This window comes from Gossypium hirsutum, chromosome A04 (genome assembly GCF_007990345.1).
Source record: "Gossypium hirsutum isolate 1008001.06 chromosome A04, Gossypium_hirsutum_v2.1, whole genome shotgun sequence".
Lineage (NCBI taxonomy): Eukaryota > Viridiplantae > Streptophyta > Magnoliopsida > Malvales > Malvaceae > Gossypium > Gossypium hirsutum.
The window spans coordinates 87,775,089-87,800,142 of NC_053427.1; the positions used below are offsets into that span (position 1 = coordinate 87,775,089).

At 31.5% G+C, this 25,054-nt stretch overlaps 5 protein-coding genes across 7 annotated transcripts; 2 read left to right on the forward strand and 3 right to left on the reverse strand.

Annotated features, from left to right (window-relative positions):
• The first annotated feature begins 668 nt into the window (after positions 1-668).
• On the forward strand, positions 669-6,742 carry LOC107933381 (60S ribosomal protein L3-2). 2 transcript variants are annotated; one of them, XM_016865582.2, is made up of 5 exons: positions 669-732; positions 5,059-5,164; positions 5,329-5,439; positions 5,524-6,238; positions 6,344-6,742. In XM_016865582.2, exons 2-5 carry the CDS (start codon positions 5,080-5,082, stop codon positions 6,600-6,602), a joined length of 1,170 nt encoding a protein of 389 aa, XP_016721071.1. In that variant the 5' UTR covers positions 669-732; positions 5,059-5,079; the 3' UTR covers positions 6,603-6,742. The 2 variants fall into 2 exon arrangements, with proteins under 2 accessions (XP_016721071.1, XP_016721070.1); XM_016865581.2 differs by lacking the exon at positions 669-732 and adding an exon at positions 3,931-4,032.
• Positions 6,743-8,286: 1,544 nt separating this feature from the next.
• Positions 8,287-9,032, reverse strand: LOC121228284 (uncharacterized). Its single transcript, XM_041111693.1, has 2 exons — positions 8,756-9,032; positions 8,287-8,615 (listed from the first exon to the last, which is right to left on the reverse strand). The coding sequence occupies exons 1-2, from the start codon at positions 9,030-9,032 to the stop codon at positions 8,293-8,295; spliced, it is 600 nt and encodes a 199-aa protein (XP_040967627.1). The 3' UTR covers positions 8,287-8,292.
• Positions 9,033-9,169: 137 nt separating this feature from the next.
• LOC107933392 (KH domain-containing protein At1g09660/At1g09670) lies at positions 9,170-12,076 on the forward strand. Of its 2 annotated transcripts, XM_016865595.2 has the most exons (9): positions 9,170-9,350; positions 9,462-9,606; positions 9,742-9,827; positions 10,239-10,378; positions 10,649-10,783; positions 10,859-10,975; positions 11,354-11,497; positions 11,592-11,735; positions 11,915-12,076. In XM_016865595.2, the coding sequence occupies exons 2-9, from the start codon at positions 9,500-9,502 to the stop codon at positions 11,942-11,944; spliced, it is 903 nt and encodes a 300-aa protein (XP_016721084.1). In that variant the 5' UTR covers positions 9,170-9,350; positions 9,462-9,499; the 3' UTR covers positions 11,945-12,076. The 2 variants fall into 2 exon arrangements, with proteins under 2 accessions (XP_016721084.1, XP_016721085.1); XM_016865596.2 differs by having other exon boundaries at positions 11,592-12,076.
• Positions 12,077-13,197: 1,121 nt separating this feature from the next.
• Positions 13,198-14,892, reverse strand: LOC107933393 (uncharacterized). The gene is made up of 2 exons (XM_016865597.2): positions 14,706-14,892; positions 13,198-13,683 (listed from the first exon to the last, which is right to left on the reverse strand). Exons 1-2 carry the CDS (start codon positions 14,779-14,781, stop codon positions 13,451-13,453), a joined length of 309 nt encoding a protein of 102 aa, XP_016721086.1. The 5' UTR covers positions 14,782-14,892; the 3' UTR covers positions 13,198-13,450.
• Positions 14,893-15,709: 817 nt separating this feature from the next.
• On the reverse strand, positions 15,710-20,878 carry LOC107933343 (probable serine/threonine-protein kinase At1g09600). The gene is made up of 7 exons (XM_016865529.2): positions 20,387-20,878; positions 19,805-20,089; positions 19,416-19,733; positions 19,029-19,256; positions 18,113-18,213; positions 17,178-17,280; positions 15,710-17,083 (listed from the first exon to the last, which is right to left on the reverse strand). Exons 1-7 carry the CDS (start codon positions 20,798-20,800, stop codon positions 16,955-16,957), a joined length of 1,578 nt encoding a protein of 525 aa, XP_016721018.1. The 5' UTR covers positions 20,801-20,878; the 3' UTR covers positions 15,710-16,954.
• Between the last annotated feature and the right edge of the window lie 4,176 nt (positions 20,879-25,054).

The following is a 25,054-nucleotide window of genomic DNA, read 5'->3' on the forward strand; positions in this document are numbered from 1 at the left end:
AAACAAATGTAGTTCACAGGTTGAAGTCATTTCGGGTTAAGGATATATATAGTAACTTAAAAATTAAATTCAGATATTTTAACATTTGATAGTTACGTTAGATTTTAATTAAATTTAGAGTAACCCGGTTAAATTAGTCCTTTACTGGTGTTTTGCTTTTTCCATCCACACGTAAGGATGAATTTAAATTTTTTTATCACGTATTAATTTATAATTTAAAATAATTATAAATTGTTCCCTTCTCAAGAAATAAGATCTAGATGCTTGCAAATATTCAAATTCGACTTAAAAAATTCAAATTAAATTTGGTAATTGTCGGGTGAGCTTGTGCAACTTAAACTATCAATTGAATCAAGTTTAAACACCACAATACTCTACTCGAATAGCTCACCAGCCTAATCAAACTTTTTATTTTATGAAATTATATTTTGACCAACCAGCTTAATCAAATTCGGGTTCAAGTTGCTGGGCAATCTATGCCCAGTTTTGATGGGCTCAAAAAAGCCCAATTAGCAACCACTGTACTACAAATTATGCGCTGCCACACTTCAAAGTTCAAAACTCTAGTACGTAATCCGACGGCATCTATTAGCGTCATAAAGTTAAATCCTAGCCGTTGAATCCTTATCTCTATACTATAAAACCCTAGCTAAAGAAAGGAAGGTCACTCTTGACGCTGTCGACCTTCTTTTCATTTTTTTTTTCAATCAATATTTTCTTTCAGCTCTCAAGGTATTAGCTTTCAAGGTTTTTTAGTCTATTTGCTGATTTTTTTGTTAATTTTTCTGGTTTTTTAAAAAAAAAGAATCTTGGGGTTTGAAAACATATTGATGTAAGCTTCAGTTTCTACTATTGTCTGTAAATTGGATTTTTCCCCATGACTGGAGAAATCAAGGCTGGAGTCTCGATTAGGGCTTTTTTTTGCCAAAAATCCTAAGAAAAAGGGTATTTTTGGAAAGAAATACCGAAGGAGCCCGAGAATTGGCGTACGTTAAGTTTGCGCCATAGGCCTTTGGTCTTTGCGGGATCCATTTCCATTCAGTTTGCTAGATCTGTTGTTCTTCATATGTTTCAACATCAAGATTCAACTCTTTTTTCTTTCATTTTACACTTATTTTATTGAATTATTTCTAAAAATCGTTTTTAATCATTTTATGATTCTTCAAAATGGATCTGTCATGTTTCAAAATTTCAATAACGATTTTGATTTAGCTTAATCAATACAATTTTAATCAACCCAATTTTCTACTTGTGGCAGATCCATCAATTTGTTTACTTATCAGCTTGAATTTTGCTGTGATCTTTACTTCTTTATAGAGCTAACAATTGGTCAGTTTGGGTTGATTTTGAGAAGGATCAATGTAGATTGAATCAAATTAAGTTTTAAAATTTTCATTTATTTTGGGTTTTGCCACTTTGGGGTTTGGATTGTTTTTATTCGGATTTTGGTTGTTTTTCAGCTTATTTGGATTTAAAGCTCATGTTTTGGTCATTTTGTATTTGAATCAATTCGGGTTTAGGCCTATTAAAATATTCTAACAGCCCATATTACAAGCCCGAATCAGTAAAAAACCCCAATGGCCCGATAGACCCAAGCCGAAACTGTTTTACTAAACGAACCTTTTATTAAAAGCCTGCGGTCGATTTATAAGAAAGGGTTTCGACACATAGTGTTTTCTTATATAGAGAAAGTAGAAGAAGGAAGGGCCCGATATTGGCTTGTGAGTAGCAAGTTTTTTGAATTATCGGCTCCCACCACATTGGGTTGTCCCAGAGACAACTCCAAGCTAAGTCCTTCTTGATGATGGTGAGTAATAACTTTTTCTTCAGCAGTACTGCCACTGCTATAGGCCATTACATTTATGCCAAGGAAGTCTATTTCTCTCCCCACTTCAGCCATATAGTAGGAAGAATTATCTTCAACTTGCACTCGGTACAAGGTGAATATATCACCAACATTGAAGTTGTTATAAATAACAAAGTCTCTCCATAATCTACCTGAGAAATCGGGTTTTTTGTACCCTTTCGTGCGGATAGAGTAAAGAATTGGCCAAAATCTTGTGCCGTGCAAAAAGTGAAATATGAGGGCATGGCCTCCATTGAAAGGTGGCAAGGAACTCTGGATTGCTGACGGGACCGCCAACCTCTTCTTGATGTCAGTATCTGAGAGTAACTTGGAGAAAACAAGTTTGGAGTGTGCCTGCATGATACCTCGATGAATAAAGTCTATGGAAAGAGTGGCAAACCCGCTGCGTGAGGCGGGATATAAATACCCCTCTGATATTCCGTACATTGTGGTGGGACCCAATCTGTATATTTACGTGAACTTTCCTGTCACATGTAATTTATTCGCAATGTTGTTTTATTTTTATTAATTTAAAATTTTAAAATATTTAAATAAAAAGTTTTCAAAGATTTACGTGTACATGAAAGAGATGTGGCCATGTGGGTAGGCCGACTTGACCATATTCAGCCCCACTTCAACCAAACCAGCGATTTTATTTTTTATTTTTATAATTTTATAATTATGTTTTCTCTTTTCTTTTACACAATACTTAAAATTAGTAAATCTCTTTCTCAATTTATAAATAAAAGAATAATATGTTTCAGTATACTCAAATTTACGTTTTCTTGTATTGTTTTATTCTAATAACATAAAAAATTTATGGTCCTGTTTAGGAATTAGCTGATTATTGATTGCCATAATTGGTTTGATAAAACTTAGTTGATAGATAAAAGTTATTATGTGTAAAATAACAAATAAATGTATGACAAATAATATTGTATTAATAAAATTATAAGTTGTATTCTTAATGATAATTATGTCACACTCTGAATAAATTTGTCAAGTAGCATAAAGTTGCATAAGAAATCATTTTACACAAGTAAATTGAAAATAAATTAAGAGTACATAAATATTCAATAAATATATACATATGATAAATGAGTAATTTTTGAGAAAGCATGGTTAGATATGTCATTTCACATATCTCATTCCCAATTAACTGTGAAATAAGTTGCCCATTCTTACGTTTTTTTTGTTTTGAAGGTTTTAGCTCGACAAGTTCTTGTAAATCTTCATTTATCAAACATTACAATTAGAGAATTTGACTATTCGATCCTCCATTTGTGTCTAAATTAACTAAAAAGAGTCTAAAAACTTTATTTACTGAACACCTTCTCTATATAAATTTATATACGTAAGAATCATTCGATCCCAAAAATTTAAGGAAAAATATTAAAATATTATTCAGGATTTAAGATTTAATTAGGGTTTACTATTTAATGTTTAAATTTCAATTATATGTAATGTTTTCGTTTTATTTTTTTTTGTTTCTTTTAATTCATTATAAATTTTTTAATATATAAGTTTTTTTAGGGTCGAGAGTCTTAAAGATAGGATTTATGGTTTTAGAATTTTATAAAAATATTTAATTAATTTCTGGAATTATATTAATAATAAAAATATCTACATGAAAAGAAAATTAATTAAATACAGATTCTAATGACCAAAAAAATACAAAATTAAACTGTTAGTTTGAAAACTACTTATGGTAGTGGGAAATCTCATTAAAACTTCCAGTCAAGGAAGTCTTACTTCAACATTAAACTGTTAGTTTTAAGGATACAAAGACATCGCGCGACCCACACAGCATAAACAATTAATCTATGTCACCGACCTAGTGTTTTGCTTTTCCCAAAGGATGAATCTAAATTTTCTTTTTATCACGTATTATCCCCACCCCAAGAAATAAGATCCGGATGCTTGTAGTTAGATCCAGATGCTTCTACTTAGATCCAGAAGCTCGTACACCAACCAGCTTAATCAAATTTGGGTTGAAGTTGCTGGGCAATCTATGCCCAGTTTTTATGGGCTCAAAAAAGCCCAATTAGCAACCACTATACTGCGTTGAATCCTTATCTTCTATACTATAAAACCTTAGCTAAAGAAAGGCAGGTCATTCTTGTCGTTGCTCTCGACCTTCTTTTCGTTTGTTTTTTTTCAATCAATATTTTCTTTCAGCTCTCAAGGTATTATCTTTCAAGGTTTTTTTAGCCCATTTGCTGATAATTTTTGTTACTTTTTTCTGGTTTTTTTTTTAAATCTTGGGGTGTGAAAACATATTGATGTAAGCTTCAGTTTCTGCGATTGTATGTGAATTGGATTTTTCCCCATGATTGGAGAAATCAAGGCTGGAGTCTCGATTAGGGCTCTTTTTTTGCCAAAAATCCTAAGAAAAAGGGTTTTTTTTGGAAAGAAATACCGAAGGAGCCCGAGAATTGGCGTACGTTAAGCTTACGCCATAGGCCTTTGGTCTTTGGGGGATCCATTTCCATTCAGTTCGCTAGATCTGTTGTTCTTCATGTGTTTCAACATCAAGATTTCTGAATTTTTTTAAAATTTATTTTATGATGCTTCAAAATGGATCTGTCATGTTTCAAAATTTCAATATCGATTTTGATTTAGCTTAATCAATACAATTTTAATCAACCTAATTTTCTACTTCTAGCAGATCCATCTATTTGTTTACTTATTAGCTTGAATTTTGCTGTAATCTCCTTTACATCTTTATAGATCTAACAGTTTGTCAGTTTGTGTTGATTTTGAGAAGGATCAATGTAGATTGAATCAAATTAGGTTTTAAAATTTTCATTTATTTTGGGTTTTGCCAATTTGGGGTTTGGATTGTTTTTTATTTGGGTTTTGGTTGTTTTATGACCAGCTGATTTGGATTTGAAGCTCATGTTTTGGTCATTTTGCATTTGGATCAATTCGGCTTTATGGTTGGATTGTATAGTTCTGGTCTACATGTATGTATATGTTCGGGTTAATTTAGTTTTAGGTTAAATGGATTTCCATTTTCTAGTTTATGGTTGAGTAATTGTTGAAATCGTCAAATACCCAATTTGGTATTTGGGTTTATGTTTTTACTTCTAATGTGATTATTTCATGAACATGTGTATTGACTTCAAATAATTTTATGTAAGGAGCTTTGCTCACATTTGTGGCTTATAGCTTACGTTAAGAAACAAATTGAGTTCATTTGAATTTTGCAGCTTTCTTGTTAGTGAATAAGCATGTCTCATCGCAAGTTTGAGCATCCGAGGCACGGTTCATTGGGCTTTCTCCCGAGGAAAAGAGCCTCCCGACATCGAGGAAAAGGTTCATTTTCCCCTAGTTTCCCCTCTTAATTGTTTAACAATGTTTATTTTGTAGCTGTAGTTGTTAGATCAAATAAATTAGCTTGTTTTTGTTTTGTGTTTTAATTTGTGACTTGTACCCGAATTTGTAATTGCTAATCTATGTTACTATTTTATGGTTTTCAGTAAAGGCTTTCCCTAAAGATGATCCGACTAAGCCATGCAGATTAACTGCATTCTTGGGTTATAAGGCTGGAATGACCCATATTGTGAGGGAAGTTGAAAAGCCTGGATCAAGTATGTTTTCGTTTATGCATATGATCTATTAATTTTTGTGTTATTTTTCTTCATGGATTTATGTTTTATATTTTTGTCTTTTAGAGCTTCACAAGAAGGAAACTTGCGAAGCAGTTACCATTGTTGAGACCCCGCCTATGGTTGTTGTTGGAGTAGTCGGATATGTCAAAACTCCGCGTGGTCTTCGTACTTTAGGCACCGTGTGGGCTCAGCATTTGAGTGAGGAGGTTAAACGAAGGTTCTATAAGCACTGGTGCAAGTCTAAGAAGAAAGCTTTCACCAAGTATTCCAAGAAGTTTGAATCCGAAGATGGTAAAAAAGATATCCAGTCACAGCTTGAAAAACTGAAGAAATATTGCACTGTGATTCGTGTTTTGGCTCACACTCAGATAAGGAAAATGAAGGGTTTGAAGCAAAAGAAGGCTCATTTGATGGAGATTGAAGTCAATGGTGGAACTCTTGCTCAGAAAGTTGACTTTGCTTACGGTTTCTTTGAGAAACAAATTCCAATTGATGCCGTGTTCCAGAAAGATGAGATGATTGATATTATCGGAGTTACCAAAGGTAAAGGGTATGAGGGTGTTGTAACCAGATGGGGTGTCACTCGTCTCCCACGAAAGACTCATCGTGGTCTTCGTAAGGTTGCTTGTATTGGTGCATGGCATCCGGCTAGGGTTTCGTTTACCGTTGCCCGAGCTGGTCATAATGGTTACCATCACCGCACTGAGATGAACAAGAAAATCTACAAGCTTGGGAAGGCTGGCAATGAATCACATGCTGCCATGACTGACTATGACAGGTAAAGATTTGAACTTTGAAATGATTGAATTCGTTAGCTTGTGCTTGAAACTACTTAAACCGGAAGTTTGTCTTAAATGGTTGATTGCCCTCTTTGTATTTGCAGGACTGAGAAGGATATTACACCAATTGGTGGATTCCCCCATTATGGAGTGGTGAAAGAAGATTATTTGATGATTAAAGGGGGTTGTGTTGGACCAAAGAAACGTGTTGTGACATTAAGGCAATCACTGTTGAATCAAACATCAAGGGTTGCACTTGAAGAGATTAAGCTCAAGTTCATTGATACTTCATCTAAGTTCGGTCATGGTCGTTTCCAGACAACACAAGAAAAGGCTAAGTTCTATGGGAAGCTTAAAGCTTGACCACATAGGAATGTTTTTTTTATGGAGGGATTGTTCCATTTTCTGATTGCCCACAACTTTGAATTTTGTTTTTCGTTTAAACCATGATGAGTTTTGGACAATAATCTTTTATTATATCAATTGATGTGTTTTTATGGCCATGGATGGGATTTTATAGCTACCTCGTTTTGCTTGTCGGTTCATGCTAACAAGTTAGCGGCTGATTTAATAAATATTTTGAAGTAACCATGCCGAAAAATCCACTTGCAAAAGTTAAGCAGGGTCATAACCTTTGTCTATATACCAAAAGATAAGGTGAAGGTATATGCGCTTATAAAAATGTAAAAAAATCATTTAGGTCTATATTAATTGAAATAATTCCTTTTCTCATTGATCAATGAGAGAGTGATACAAGACAGTTTTTAGTTTAATTTAGTATTTTTCATTAAAAAAATATTTAAAATCATAAATATTATAATTTTTTTTAAAAGATCATAGAAAATTTATTAAAAATAAATATTATTGGATATTTACAAATATAAAAAATTGATATAAACTTATAAAAACAATAAAAATTATAAAATTATAAAATTAATAAAATATATTAAAATTTTATAAAAACAAATTAAAATTTAAAAAATGTATTAAAAGTATTAAAATTGATATAAACTTGTAAAAATTATAAAAAAAACATAAAAACTTGAAATAGATCGAACTAGTTGGTTGGATTTATTAGATCGGAATTAACAAGGGTATTGTTCCGGAGAAAGCCATTAGATTGGTTTTATCTAAGAATTTTTTTAATGTTTTAGTTAATTGAACTGGACCTAGCAAATCAATAGCTTGTTGATTTGATAAAAATATTTAAAACTGGTTTAATCGTCTAGTTTTTAGGTCAACCGATCTAATAACTTTCTTTGGATTGGTATTCTTGTCGATTTCGGGCTAATCGTTTGAGTTCAAGTTTCTATATCTTTTTTTTATTTATAATTTTTATATGTTTATATGAATTTTAACATTTAAATAAATATTTACAATTTTTTATTGTTTTTTATGAATTTTAATACGTTTTTTAATTCTTAAATATTTTAAATAAGATTAATTAATTTTATAAATTTTTTATAATTTATTATATTTTTCATTTTATAATATTTATATTTTTATAAATTTATAAGTTTATAACAATTTTAATATTTTTATTTTATATTTTTAATGATTTTTATAGGAAAAACATTAAATTAAACCAAAAGCTACCACATGTCACCATATAATTGGTCATTCAATTTATTTTAACAATCAACATGGTTAATGACGAAAACCATTAATGAAGGAGTTTAATTGATTATTTTAATTAACAATAAAAACTTAATTGAATGCGAATTTAATACAATGACTTAATTAATTTTTTTGTGTTTTCTTAAGGGCTTTGTACATGATAGGTCCTTGTGTTATAGAGATTAAATCAAGTTAGTCCTTTTATTATTAAATAGATCAATTTAATATTTATACTATTAGAAAAATCAAATAACTTCAAATTGTAACGGTTAATATTTATTGTATAAAAAATAAAAATAACTTTTTTAAATTACAGTTTAATTTGAAACAAAAGATTTCAATTTTAAATACTAAAATTTAAAAACATTTAACTCTCTTAAACCGTAAATAAAAATAGTATAAATTAATTTTATTTAATTTTTTAATAATATAAAGATTAAATTAATATATTTAATATTAGAATAATTAATTCCATATGTACAGTTAAATAAAAAAAAAACAGCAAACCCTGGCTTTGCTGGCTGCTGCTGCTGCGACTCACTGCACACATAATGCAAAACCTATGATAGTGTGAAACTGTGACGATAAGTTCCCCAACAACTGAAGAATCCAACGGCATCTGTGCAGACAGAGAAGTATAATGCTGGCAATGACTCATTACTCGCATATCATCCATCACAACAGCAGAGGATCTGGTCTTTGTTTCAGCCTTCCCACCATAAATGGTGTTTGGTAGGAATAAAACCACGTATGTATATGCTGGAAAATGAAACATTCTCTTGATGTAACATAACATCACAACATGGCAAATCAAGAGAACTACACCATCTGGACTGATAGAGGCAACAATTTGTCCAAGGGGGAGCCAAATGAGAACATATAGTGGTAGAGCAACATACCAACAATAAAACCCAAAATGATATGAGAGCCAATCTGCTCTTCCTTCCCGGACAATATGAGAGCCGGCGGCAAGAGGGGGAGAACCACCTTGGTCCCGTACATACTCCCCTTATTACCCTCCAAAACCCCTGCCCCGCAAATGATTGACCCCTCAGAAAACATCACCAAAGAAAAAAGTGACCATCGCTTGAGATCACGTCTTCTATAAACGAAATTGATGATCAATCGATTATTCACAGCATATCCATAATTTTTAAGGAATACCCAAATCGCCATGCAAGAGTATTAAACTGTATAAAGGAAGAAAATATGAAAAAAAAAAGGTTAAATTTTTTTATTAAACGAGACAAAGAAAGGTAGTTGCTATATTTATTATTTTATATAGTATATAATCTGCCATTTTTTTACGGCATTTTATGTCGATTAAAAAGAAAAAAAAAAAAAGAGAGAAAAAAAAAAGAAGGGGAAAATCAAAGAGTCCTCTCTGTCTCGGACTGAGAGTAGGGCTTTAGTCTCGCTTTCCACACTCTTCAACGCATAAAGAGGGCAGCAAACTTTGCATCTCTGCGCCCTTTTTTTCTCTCATCATCAAAAGTAAGTCTTTTTATTCTTTTTTCTTATTCACCTTTTACCTTTAACATATCTATATAAATCCTGGGTTTTTAATGGCTTTTTGATTATTGGTATATTCTTGAATGAATGAAGGTTGAAGAATCAGTGAAGCTGTTGAATATATATATATAATGATGGGAGAAAGAATCTCACCAGGGAGTTATTTTCAATACCCTCCACCTGGTTTCCCTTCTGTTTCTCCTCATAGACCTTCATCTATTCCTACAGATCGTGAAAGGTCAATTTTTTATTACTTTAATCAATCCAATACCATGTTTTTATTGATGGGTTTTTTGTTTTCTTTGTATGTTTTGCTGGTTTCATATAGTTATATATGTTTAGTGATTGTTTAAAATCAAGTAAACAATGGCAGATACTTAGCTGAATTATTCACAGAGAAAGAGAAGTTGGGACCTTTCACACAAGTTCTTCCTCAATGCACCAGGCTTCTTAATCAAGGTTATTGAATCTTCTGTTTTCTTTTTTTTTTCCCCTGCAGTATAAACATTCAATCACATGAATACAAGGATGAAACACTAATGAATTAAACTAGTAAGGGTTAAATTGATTATCGAGTAATTCTTGAATGAATTAAAACTTTAAACCTCCACATTAGTGGAATGGCATAATCTATATTTTCTGTGTGGTTTCAAGGCTTTGCTTGCTAGGAAGGATAGAAAATTTGTTAATGAAATGGTTAAGATTCGTAATAACTTTCCTACTTGTAGCTTAACCATTCGATTGACAAATTTTCCATTATTGCACCTATCCATCCTTTGTACCAAGCAGAACCTAGAGAGTTCTACTAAAGCATGTAATTTGGACAATATATCAACTGACTTTTCCATTTTTAACCCTTATGCATTGCAGAGATCAGAAGGGTCTCAGGTTTTAGTTCGAGTTTATTGGATCATGAGAGATTTGAGCATGATAGTCCTATTAGGTCATTTGGTCATCATCCCAATGGAAGACAAATGGATTTGGAAGGATGGTCCATAATGCAAACAGAGGTGATGCCATATAATGTTATGTATTTTATCATTTAAAAGCATTTAATTGTTATTAACTAAGCCATTGGTGCAGTAACAAAGACTTGTTTATTTTTACTACTTCTCCCCCTTACCCTCCTAACAAATGGCCAAAAAGAGTTTGTAAGTTCTTACGAGGTTAATGAATACAAGTGCCTTGTTATCAGCCCCCAATATGATACAAAATTATCTTCTCATCAATGTTCACTGAAAAGGAAAAGGAAATTTCTTTGACCTGATTATCTGTTTCAGGAAAATGGGCATCTGCAACGAGTTGCTCCGGTTCAAGCTGCATCAATGGGTTGGCCTGGTTTGCCAGGAGCTCCAACAACACCGATTGTAAAGAAAGTTGTTAGACTCAATGTACCTGTGGATCAATATCCTAGTGTAAGTAAAGCTGAAACCTGGAGTGAAGTTTTCTTGTTCTTTTAAGATAATATTACTGACTCTCACCCTTTGCAGTATAATTTTGTTGGTCGAATATTGGGACCACGAGGAAACTCCCTAAAGAGAGTTGAAGCTGTGACTGAGTGTAGGGTGTACATAAGAGGCAAAGGTTCTGTCAAAGATTCTGTTAAGGTAAATTCAACCATAAATTCTTTTATGATATTCATTTTTTTTTCATCTCTCCTCCCAATACAAGGCCATATTGGACTGTAGGTGATGCGAAAATTGCTCGGCTAATCTTATATATGCTCTGATCATATGCATCTCCATTTGCATTTCACATGCTTTATGAAGAACTTTCAGTATTATGATCAATGAAATGATCACTTTTACTAAGGAAAGCACCTTCTTGTGAAAAATACAGTTATGCAAAATCAAGGTCTGACCTAATTAAAGACGAGACTTGGCTTCTTTTTGTGCGTTTTCTTCTTGAATATAAGAAGACCGAGTTCTCCTTTGATGTTGCTTCACTTGTTATTCATTGGCTGCTTACCTTTTTTTAACATGTAGGAAGAGAAACTAAAAGATAAACCTGGATTCAAACACCTTAATGAGCCGTTGCATGTGTTGGTGGAGGCTGAACTTCCCGAAGATGTGATAAATTCTCGTTTGGACTACGCTGTTGCCATACTAGAAAATCTTCTGAAACCTGTGGTATGAACAAAAGAAAAATCTTATTGTTGTTTTTAAAGTTAGTCTTTCCTTTTTCTGTATATGTTTCAGCTCTTCCATTTCTACGATTCTTCAGGATGAATCCTTGGATAACTATAAGAAACAACAGCTTAGGGAGTTAGCTTTACTAAATGGTACATTAAGGGAAGAGAGTCCGAAAATGAGCCCGACTATGAGCCCTAGTATGTCACCCTTTGACGGTACTGGAATGAAACGAGCCAAGACAGGAAGATGACCCTTACAGTGATGGGATGTTGAGTCAAGAAGCGCTAGTCAAACTCGCTACTCAGTTTCGAGCAATGATGGTTCACATCTTGGTTGTCCTTCTCCATTGATCCCTTTTGATTCATATATCAATCCCCCATCAGGATGACTTTAGTTAAAAATAACCTATGCCCTAATTATTTTAGCCAAAAACCTCTAATATAGTTGGAAGATTCTTCTTACTTACAGTCATACATATGCAGCATTCTCTCTTGATGATAATTACTATTATTATTTATTATAAGATAAAATCATTGTATTGTATTTTGACTTAATAATAAGTATTTTTTTTTCAAAGTCTCATCGTGTAGTTGAGATATTTTAGATGGATATTTTAGATGGATAAACTTTTTTATGCTTCTATTCATGAAAATGAAATGGCTATGACAGATGCTTGAAAGAATTTAGTTTTGTGCTGTGGGGGTTGAAGGGCTTGAGTAGTAGAAGAGTCAAACCAAAAGTTACTTTCAAGTTGAGTTAGTATATCAGCACATTTATTTCTTTCCCGAAAGACATGCTTATGCGTACTTCATTTTCTTCCCGAAAGATATGCTTAAGTGATGAAAGTCATACTGTGGAGAAGAAGCCACCTTTTGGTTCAAATAACACTCTAATTTCACTTTCTTTTTGTTGATATTCCAAGGTTTCAATGAAGAAGAAATTTATTTCAACTTTTAATTACAAATATACAACCCATGGTTGAAAAGTTATTGCCATTTCAGCCTTAGTCCTTAAATTTGGTAAATTTTTTAATTTAGTTTCAGAAATTTTTTCATCCACATTAGTCCTGTATGAATTCCGTTTTTATAGAAACTAAGTGCTAAGAGCTAAAAGAATAAAAACATAAAATAACATTTGGTCCTTGAACTTGGTAACTTTTTTTAACTTAGTCCTAGAACTCTTTTTTCAACCGCTTTAGTCCTAGTACTTTGATATTGTGTTATGTTATCACCTAAAAATTATAATTTTTTATTAAAAATAAGCAATGACATTATATAATCTTAGTGCCATGTCATCACAAACACCAAAATTGAGAAAATTTGTCCAGTTTAAAGACTCGAGTTGGACACTTAGATCCTTACCCCTGTCTCACGTCCTATTAACATAAGCTATAGGCAAAAAAAAAAGAAAAAGTTTAAAGAGCAAGTTGGAAAAAATTGACAAGTTTAGGGATTTGATGTTGCTTTATTCCAATAATAAAGATAGGATGATAAAATGCAAAACCAGATAGCCAAAGTATATCAATAGAATCAACATGAGGCAGTCTTAATGATCATCAAGGGCCATACAACTCCAACATAAGATCCATATTCCTCATCAATGATGACATTAATTCCCATTGTCATCAACTTGTCTATTATCTACTTTGTTGCATGCATAGGTAATGCAGAAAGGAGACAGATCTACACAGATGCACATGATGGATATTATAGTATCATAGACTAGATTTTCAAGCTTCAACACAGCATATGGAGGGTGCCCTTTATAGTGAACCCCAAAGATCTACATAATTGGATAGGATTACAAATTTTTTCTTTTACATGCAACTGCTACAATACGTCCTTGCAAAACAAAACAAGGAATTTAACTGAATCTTGGTGATTGAAGATCACAAAGACAGTTTTATCTACACACCTCAAAGAGGATGAGCTCAGTTTTTCATTGATGCTGTCAGTCATGAAGGCCGAGTTCAGCCTCGAGGTCACCATCTTCTTCAAACAACTTTAAAAGACGGGCATATTGCTCGTCTCGTTTCCTTTTTTGCCATACCTTGAAAAGGAAAAACGAAAACAACCCAACAGCAACCAGCACAATCAATATGATGACTACCTTGGTCCCATTTTTACTATTTGCATTAGACTTTGAGTTTAAGCTGATTGAACTTGTAGAGTCGCCGGAAAACCCTGAAAAAAGAAGGAAACAAATTGGAGTAAATTGTTTTATCATTTTAAAAAATTTGCCAGTTAGTAAATAAGAAGTTTTAAAGCCCTTCACAGCAACTTAATCATTGTTCTAACAAATTCAGCTGAAGAAGGTTCAAATAAGCCTAAAAAGCAAGTGTAATACCAAGAACTATGTGTAACAGCATAATTTCATGTGAAACCCATTTTATCATCGATAATTATTTGGTGGTGGAATCTTTTTAATCCCACAAGCGGGATTAAGAAACCACAGGACCTTAAATTTAGAAAAATAAGAAACAGGAACTTTCATTTGTTTGGTGAGAGACTGCGGTATTTGGTAGTTACACTGCACCTGATGAGATCCGCTTTCCTTACACTATTTTTTCCATCTACAAAACTTGAATACATTTTCTTAATCCACTTATAGAGTTAAAAAAATCTCATCAGAGATCATAAATTTCCCCAAATTTCATGGAAAATGGATCAAGTAGGGCGAAATCTTAATTGCCTGCTTATACTGCTAAATAGCATATCTATTACAAAGTTCGAGATTCTCAAAAGCAAATCGGAATTGCAGAGATAGGTGTGTAAATATATATACCTTTCTATTCATTCTCGAAGTCAAAATTCTAACCTCAAAAGTTGAAATTTTCTCGGAATCACAATCCCTCAAAAGCAAACAACAAAATTTATAGAAAGGATACGAAAAAAAGCAGTTCTTTTGGAGCTAATTTTCTCAGAAGCAAAACAGAGAAAAGAAAAACTAAGCAACATTAAAACCTGGCAAATTTGAGAGATTTAACGAATTAATTAAACAAAATATAAAGGTGAGATTCGAATAGCATCCATACATTAAATCCTCCAATTACGATGATGTAGTAAAATTCACAAATTAACTTGAATTTCATGCAATTAATGATTCGAATTTCGAGTTTCGACCAAGTTCATTAGAAAAAAAAAAATTGAGGTTCGTTAAGAAAACAACAAAATATCTGAGTACAAAGCGGTGTAGAGAGGAAAACCTGAAATGAATTGTAGAGAAACCGAAGCGAAAAGCAGTTGAAGTCGCAGCGATCTACGCCTTGAAACTTCAGTCATTCTCTTGAAATTTCAGTCTTTTTCAGCGCACAAAGCTTGATGTCACTTGCGACGAAGCTGGTTTTTTGCAGTGTTGCCCATATATATATTTCAATTATTACAAATCGAACTGTCCGCCTGAGATTTTCTAAAGGTATAAATTAACATTTAGTCCCTGCACTTAGTAATTTTTACCATCTTGCTCTTTGAACTTTTTTGTCCATATTAGTCTCGTAATTTAGTAGGGGGTTCTTTTTCCAATTTGGTTGGGTTTTTGAAATATATTTTTCAGATTTTATAAAGAATTTTAAATTTAAAGCGATAGCGTGAAATTCAAGTTTATGGACCAAATTGAAAAAAATTAAGTTATGAGATTAGTGTAAAAAATAATGACCAAATTGAAAAAGATTACCAAATTTAACAACTATGTTATGTTATCCCATTTTTAAATGTAAAAGTTTTTGTTTTAGCTCTCTTTAAAAAATATTACTTTTTTATAAATAATTACCATTTAAAATTAAACAAAAAAGTTGGCGACCATTTTATAACTTTTCATGATTAAATAATTGAGTGATCGTTTTATAACTTTTCATAGTTGAATGAACTCTGCTATAATTTGCCCTTGGTTAAAAAATAATATGAGAGAAAATCCACACATAAAAATTATCGCATGATTAGAAAAAATTCGACTAGAGTCCACACATAAAACTTACACATGATGAGACTCAAACTTAGACGCTCAATATTCACATTGTAAATGAAAATATATATAACACTCATCACTCGAAACTTCACTCATCCATTTTGAAATTTCTTTTAATGTTTCAGTTTATGCTATTTAATAAAGCATATCTAATTATCAAAAAATAAATATTTTATAATAAATATTTTTTATTTTTTTATTGAATGAATATTCAATTAACTTGCAATATCTACTTAATTACAAACTTTGCTGGTACTCTATCCAACAATTAATCTATGACATTCTATGTGTAGTATGCCGGTGCTGAGCTCCGAGGTGAAACTAAAAAGCTGAAAATAAAGGTGGTTCTGTTGTCACCTTCCGTTTACTGCAACACAGAGTAGCGATTTAGTTTGTCTATTATTGTCGACGCTGTTTCTTGCCAACGTCTTCGTCTTGTCCAAATGAGCTTTGCGGACGGCATTCTGCATCCGTCTCTCGTGCTCTTTGAGCATTTCCTCAAGGTTTCGCCCGTGACCTGATGGCATCAATGGCCCGGAATAATGGAATCACTGTTCTTTTGGAACATAACCCTGCACCTTGAATTCACCCACATAACTATTAGCATATTTTATTTGATTAGACTATACCAATTCAGGTTTTAAAAACTTTGGGTAAATTACACTAATGTCATTAAACTATTAGTAAATGTATGACATTCTACATTCGCACTACCTACACCAATTGAATGCTCTCATTCTCTTTCTCTTCTTCAATCCAGTCTTTTTTCACGAAACAACTTTGAACATCATGAGTCTATGAACCAAAATCCAAACAAAATTTTTCTCCAATCTCAACACTGATTGTCAGACCAATTTAGATCTACAATATGTTCTTCTACTCATTGATGGGTATTGATCTACCGTATCAATCGTCAAATCGTCATTGCTTGGAGCTCACTAGTCAGGCTTTAAAAAAAAAAAACTTAACGATCCATTGACTTTAATAAAAACTTTCAAATAGTTAAATAACTATTTTGTAACATTTTTAACTCGAGTGACTAAAACGTAAACTTCCAAAGTGATCATTTGAATTATTTCGATTTAAGTCAATTTTGGTTTCAATCATTTTGGGTTCGAGACTCGGAATTTTGGGATCAGGTCATTACAAATGACCTTTCAAGTTAATTTTTAAGTTTAAATCAACTTAAATTGAATTCGTTGATAAAGAAAAAAAAATCAATTTCCATAATTCCCTTACCGTTGTTGATTTGTCGGAAGGTAAGTGCGAAGTACTTAGCCTATCAAATAAATGGTGAGTGGACTGAACATTATCATCATGGTCATATCCACCATTAAAATGCTCCTCGTGCCATTGCGGATTGCTCATGTCTAATCGTGATCTGCCTCTAACCGAAACCGAATTTGAAAATTGGGATAACGTCGTTGCTCCATGACGGACATATTTCGCCTGATTCGGAGAACCAAATGCTCGAGCACAAGCCTTCATATTCTATGGAGATCCAGCGTAACTAAGGTGCATTGATGGGCCAACATGGGAACATACGGGTTTCGATGTTCCTTGCAGAGGCTCAACAGGGAAGCCAGGATTATTTACTCCATTAACACTTTTAGTATTCGACTGCGAATTTTTTTCAAACACCTTAGTTGCAATAACGCAAAATATCATAAGCCATTACGCATTATCAAATGAATATTACAACTTGAAAGGTTACCTGTATAGATGCTTGTAACTCAAAATTGGAATCTGGGGCAGGAATCGCTGTAGCTTTTCTAGCTCGATCATTTCCATTAACTTTCTCACGAGATGCTCTTTGCCTAGTTTCCCAATAGCAACAGGCAGATCAGTTGTTTTAAAACTTTTTCACAAAACTTAGGGGTGTAAGAGATTTAACACAGTTACATCATAATTGGACCAAATCAATCAGTCGAATCGAGAATTAGTGAACCAACCGGTTCAATCAATGGTATGTAATCAAATCTAAAGCAAACTATTATGAACCAATAAAAAACGGAATCCAATATAAGAAATCAATGATTGAATCAATTGAACCAATTTTATGAACATTATATTTAAGATATTTCCCTAATTCTCAACACCTTTCAATTTGTCGAGTTAAATTGATTTTGGATTGAGTCAATCTATATAAAAACAATTTGGATTTCCAGATCATTTTGATTTGACTTAGTTACAGGTTTCAGACATTTCGTGCTCATTTTAGGTTCAAGTAATTCGAGTTTAAGGTTTGAATTTTTCATGCAAAAGTCATTTCAGGTTCAATTCATTTCATGTTACTTGTTAAGACCATTCTAAATTGAATTCAATTCATATTTAAATCATTTTGAATTTGGATTAAATGGATTTCGAGTGTTGACTTTTTATAATCAAATTAGGTTAGGTAATTTGGGTTCAAATTGATTGGGTTAAGATTTCGAACTCAAGTCAAATTAGATTTCGAGTATTGAGTTCGAGTATCTGTTTGGAAAAAGAGATTGAACTAGCTACTGAGAAATTACTCGGAATTGGTAAAAAATTGATAATCGAGATAAAAAAATTGAATTCATAATCAAATTGATTGAACAAAAATCAATAATTTAATCAATTTAACTATCGATCATATTTTTAAAACATTGGAAGCCAAAAAAATACCTTGCAGATTCATCTCCTCGAAGCTTGACATCAAATTCCTTACTAGGTGGGTACTTGGGCAAACTTGATGGATCACAAGGAAGAGGACTCGTTGTAAAGAACTGAAAAAAAAAAACATCAAAGTTGAATGAGATATTGTTTAAATACAGTTGATATGGAAAGTATACCTATTTAAGGGTTGGTGGTAACTGTTGAAAAGTCAACAAAGGTAGGAAGCAACTTGTTAAAAAGGTTGAGCAAGTTGCACCGAATGTTGAAAAGTTGAATGGGATAATTGCAATTTTGGTCCCTAATTTTTTAGGCCATTTGCAAGTTAGTCCCTGAACCTCAACTATAAATAGGCCTTTTCATTTTTCATTTCAACTATCCCAACCAATCTTTCTCTCTTAGTTTTCTCTCTTCTCCCATTTGAGAATTCTTAAGGAATTCTATTTGTTTGTAATATTTTGGAGATAGTAAAGTTATCATCTGGTGTTAGTGCCCGAGGACGTAGGTATAATTTACCGAACCTCGTTAAATCTCTTGTGTTCTTTCTTGTCATATTTTTCTTTCAATATTTGAGGGTATAATAGTAGTATTTAATTGTGCTATTAAATTACTATAGAAGGGATATTCTGTCTAAGGAAAGACTTGGTATTTAAGAGATCCATGTGATCCACCTCTCTTCCCTGGGAATTGAACTTTGTGTGATTTTTTAGTACAATAATTTACACGCTTCCGACCCTATTGGAACAACAGTAACGAGCTCGATGTCCCTTAAATAAAATTTTAGAATCGAGTCTTGTAGATTAAGAAAATAGTGGTGGGAGCAGTTTGCCTCCTATTTAAACATCCAACCTAGTGCGGCTACTAAATATTGGAAATTCTCCGACAAAACAAGAGCTTTCACCATCTCAATGAAAAATATTAATCTTACCTCACTTTGAAGTGCTGAAGAAGCAGTTCCACGACACTCGGGTTCTACTGCAAGGAGCATGTCCAAAAGAGCTAAAGTAGAAGTAGGGAAATCCTTGAATGTCTGATTGACACAACGCTTATAAGGATGTTGTGGTTTGAACGCGGTTGCATTTGGCAATTTTGATCTCTTCCAATACTCTTCGGAAGGTGATCCACAAAGCTTGAAGATTCTATGTAGTTGTTCCACCTACAAAACAATGTGTTTCGATAGTCAATACCATATTAGTGGACGTATCATTTTTGTCTTGGTACTAGTATGTAATAGTATCGATGTGTTTCGATGTACCAATTACCATGACTGAATTACAAAAATGTAGATACTATAGACGTTTACATGGGTAAGTACCTCAGTTCTTCCAGGCATGATAGGCTTTCCTGTGAATAATTCCGCAAGAATGCAACCAGAACTCCACAGATCAATAGTAACTCCATAATCAGTAGAACCAAGCAAAAGCTCAGGAGGTCGGTACCACAAAGTTACTACGCGGCTCGTTAGAGGTTGCGTCTGGTTAGGAAGTAAGATAGTTGCCAATCCAAAATCGCCAATCTTGAGGTTACCATTATGATCTATCAAGAGATTTGCACCCTTAATGTCGCGGTGCAAAACACCGCGACTATGGCAATGGTCAAGGCCATTGAGCAATTGTTGCATGTAACACTTGATCTACACATATGTTACAGGAATTTTAGCATGTAAACAAAAACACCCAAATGAATTATGCAATATGAATATACCTGAGCCTCAGTGAGCTTAGTCTCTAGGGTTGCTACAAGCCCTCTAAGATCATGCTCCATGTAGTCAAATATAAGGTACAAACATCCAGAAACCCTTGAAACAATTAGACCTTCAAGCTTCATGACATTCGGGTGATCAAGCCTACGCAAAACAATAATTTCCCTTGCCATGAAACGAATTCTTTCAGGGTCCAAATTAGCGAATCGCACTTTCTTTAAGGCGACTATCTTGTTCGATTCGATATCACGAGCTTTGTACACGGTGCTGTAAGTTCCTTGACCGATCTATATAATTAGCAAAGACAAATAACTTAAACATAGGAAAATATAAAATTTTGAACTAAATTTTTATCTTTATTAATATTTGAACTTGAATTCCATCAAATAAATTAGTTTTATTTTATAAATTGTTAAAAGGTGATTATGTGACACCCTGTGAGAATGTCACATAATCACAACTATTTGATGAAATCTAAGTTTAAGGACTAATGTAGACCGAAAATAGTTCAAGGATCAAACTGAAAAAATTATCTAGTTCATAGACTAAATATTTATTAAAAAAGATATAACTATTGTGCAAACCTTTTCCAACTTTTCATATGAGTCCGCCTTGCTAGGTATCCACCCATTAATGGCTTCTCCAGCTACAGCTACTAACCAAGAAGGCCAACCGGCAACTACTTGAGCACCTCTTTCACCACTCATGACCCTAGTGATCCTCGGTTGCCTTTGTCCACCCCATGTCGTTGCATCTATCGTTGGCAACCTTTGAAGTTGTGATAGGTCCTTTCTAGACCTCTCATCATTAGAAAGGGACCTAGATGCCGAATCAGACTGTTGATTCGATATCAACCGTGCAGTGGCATCTGCGTCCACCGTAATGTCGTTGTCCTTAGAAGAATCGGACCACTTTTTCGAGGATGCATCTTCTTTTTCTCCAGGGTTGTTCTCAATGTATTGATTTGGTTGAGTTTCTTTCGAACAAATACAACCCATAATTTTAAAACCTTGTTATCTCATTGTAGTATTCAATGATCCCATAAATAAGGTCCCCAAACATGTTTAAAATTTTTATGTTGCATCATTTACTAGAAAAAAATTATAAAATGGAAAATCAAGGTCCCAAAACAATTAAAACAAAATACAAGTTAACAGATAATGTAAAAATATAACAAAAAGGAAGACAATTTTGTTGTTGTTGTTGTAAAATAAGTAACAATTTTGTATTATAAGACAACAAAATGTAAGTAAACCTGTCAAGAAATAAATGCAATTAAATAAAACATTTTTGGTTAAATTTTGGTATTTGTCATTGTACTATACATAAATTATAGAGTTAGTCCCTTTACTTTCTAAAATTTGAAATTTTAGTTCTCATCGAGTGATAATTGTTAAATTCATTAAGTTATGCTATTTCCAAAATCTTATGCAACGAACACATTATCACATGTATAAATGTCATGTCGGTTTGCTATTTTCACCCATTACTCGTAAAAAAAAAGCCAATTAGTGAACTAAGAATGATTAAATTGGAGAACATCTATTGAATCTATAATTTTATGCATAGTACAAGACTAATAGCGGAATTTAACCTGACAGATTTAATTGTTAACATTTGTTTTATTACTGAAATTTTAAAATCCAAAAAGTATAAGGACTAAAATTGATTAAATTTAAAATGTAAGGATTAAATTCATATTTTATGCAGAGTGTGGAGACTAATTGCAAATTTTAACCTCTTTTTTTTTCGTAGTGTAAACAATTAGCTCAATTGTTCTTATCCAGACAAAGACATAAATGCAGACCTAAAAAAATGGTAATTTTGGTTAATACAAATTTCTCCATAATTTTAAACTTCTTTTTAAAGCTTAAACAAAATCAGTTTTATTTTTTTGTTAAAATGATCTACTTTTCAAAAATTGAGAATTTAGTCCATGTACTTGTATTTCTAGAAATTTAGTCCTCTACATTTCATATTTCAAAATTCAGGTTCATTGTTAGCTCTATTGAACTTTTTTTTTAAACTGATTGTGATGACATTTTAGAATAAAAAAAAATTACTCACTTAATAGTCGTATACTTAAAAAAAGATGTTGCAATTAACTTGAATTTAACAAAAAATAATAATATTATCAGTTAAATCTAAATTTTTAAATCTAAAAAGTAAAAAGACAAAATTTCAAAAAATATAAATACTAGAATTAAATTTCTAATTTTCAAAAAATACAGAGATTATAAGCATATTCTAACCTTTAATTTTCTATATAAGATTCAACATATAACTTTTATATATGATTGGTTGACACGTGTATTAATCTCTCTCTCTTTTTAAATGGTTAAATTTCAATTTTGATCCCTATGCTACAATCAAATTTAAGATTATATAATAATAGTTAAATTTCAATTTTGATTCATATGCTACATTTAAATTTAAGATTCAATCTTTATACTTCAACTTTTTGACATGCTTTGATACCTTAATATTTTTAAAATGTCACTGATTAGTCCAAATACTTTATTTTGATCAAAACCTGACGTAACTTTTAAAAGTTGTTAACACTATTAAAATTATTTGTTAAATCCGAGTCAATTGCAATGCTATTTTTTTGTTATATGACTACTAAGTGAATATTTTTTTAATTTCAAAATATCGTATCAATGAATTTAACAAAAGAAATTAATGGTATTGTATTAATAATTTGATTTGAATTTTTTAAATATAAAAATAGAGGGACTAAATATCTAAAATTAAAAGTACAAGGGCTAAATTTCATATATACAAAAAATACAAAGACTTGAAGTATATTTTAATATTCAAATATTTACTCTATAATTTGATCCAATAAATAATGATGATGATGATAGGTAAAATGAATAACTTAATCTATTTTACTCAATAATGTTTGCATTGGATCGGGCCAGTTAGCCAGGAAATTGGTTGGGGTATCCGTCTGAAGAAAGCTATTAGATTAATTGACCCGAGAACCTGTACGGATCAATTGAATTGGACAAAAAATCGGTTGAATAGGGTGATTGAACTGAACTTTTCTATTTTTTTAAACTTTTTAATGATTTATTTAATTGAACCAAATAAATTGGTGGCTTGACTGATTCAACCACCGATCCAATTCTGATAACATTAGTTTCAGTTTTAGATTTAAAAAAAAAAAACCACACAAATAATATTCATAGATAAAAAGGGTTTTTTTTTGGAAAAAAATATAAAAAATACGAGATATCAAATTATTTAACGAAATAGATGAAATTATAGAATCTTGCTTATAAATTCTTTGAGAAATTATAAAATTATAAGTTAGTATAATGATAAATTTATAATTTATTTATGACACTTTTAAAATTATTTATAATGATAAAATTTATAATTTATTTATGACACTTTTAAAATTATTTTTCGTATTAATCTTTTCGAGCTTTGTAATTATCCGTTAACGTTATCTTCAAAATTTCATCTCGAGTTCTTCATTTTAAGAATGCCATTTGCCTTGAAACCACATCCAACATATGTTGGTATTTCATTATACATTTTAAGAAGTATATATATATATACACACACATTTAAAAGATGATAATATGGGTGAAGTGATAAATTTTTAGAGAGGTTGAAATTAAGTCATATATTTTTATAAGAATTAAATTTCACTAAAATATTAATTTATATTTTATAATTTTAAAAAGATTAAATCAAATTTTTATCATTTTGAGAGGTAAATTATAATTTTATAAACTTAAAAGGACTTAAAAGCAATTTCTATATTAGGGGCCGCCGCCCCTGTATGGTAAGCTAGTAATAAATGAAATGAATTTTCAAAGAAATACAATTCATGGTACGTTACATAAGGTTTACATAAAATTCAACATTGTTGACTTTCATATATACCATATTAAGTAAACAATTTATTACTTCTTACAAATAATATTTGGGTTAATTAGCTAAAAGTCCCTAGACTATTGTTGAGATTCTAAATTGATCCTAAACTTCAAAACGTTCTAAGTTCTAATTGAGTCCTTAAAGTATCAATATTTTATCAATAAAGTATTTTTTTTTCAATTTAGCCATTAATTTACTAGATCATGTGGAGCATATTTGGAATGTGTGGCTCAAATTATAAACACATGTATCTCTACTAGAATGACAACTTAAATATAATATGTTCAAAAAATGCAATGCCATTGAAGTTAGGAGGATTGATTTGTTTGTAGGTTGAAATATGCTTCTAGTTATTGTGCTCTTTGTACATTTAAGATTTAATCCTTCTATTAAGAGCGAGTAAAACTCGATTCAATTCAAAAAAATTGAAAAAAATTCAAATTTCTAGTTAATCGAATCGAGTTATTTAAGTCAACTTGATTCGAGTTTTGAGTTTCGAGTTTGAGTCGAGTTGAATTTTACAATCGAATAATAGATTGGTGTAAATACCCTTTTGATCCTTGTCAACTTTGAAAATAAGCAAATTGGTTGCTTTCACAACAAAAATTACAAGAACAAAAATAAAATATTTTTTAAAAATTTCAAATTTTATATTTTTAAAAAATTCTAAAATGAATATAAAAAAGTTAAAATTTTAAAAATGTTCTAAAATAATAATTTTAGGCCCTAATTAATGATTCAAATTTATCATACTCAAGTATTTTTTTAAATATTTATAATTTCAAATTTATGTGTTCTAACATGGAATTAGTTATACCATAACAATATTTTTATTTGACATGTTTAATTTTTTAATTTAACTCGAATAATTTCGCTTGATTCGACTCGACTCAAATTTTATTTCATTCTACTCGATTCGAAAAATTTTCAAATTGAATTAAGATGATAAGATAGGACTCGTGAACTTGATTATCTCGAATTTTTTCACTTGATTCGATCAAACGCTCACCCCTACACTCTACGATTCAGATTTTAAAATTTACATCCAATTGTTAACATTGTTAAAATTCATCTATTAAGTTTGTTGGTGTGACATTTTGAAATAAAAATATACTCATTGGATTGCCATAAAAAAATGACTCTACAATGAGCCTTAATTTAACAGTTGAATTTTAACAGTATTAATGATTGGACCTATAATTTTAAATAAAAAATAGAAAGATTAAATTCATTGAAATAAATGTACAGGGACTCAATTTTAAATTTATAAATAGTATAAAAACTTAGAGCATATTTTAATTTTGTTTTTAACACATTAGATTCAAGCTATATATGTAATAAACAGACACATATTTACAATG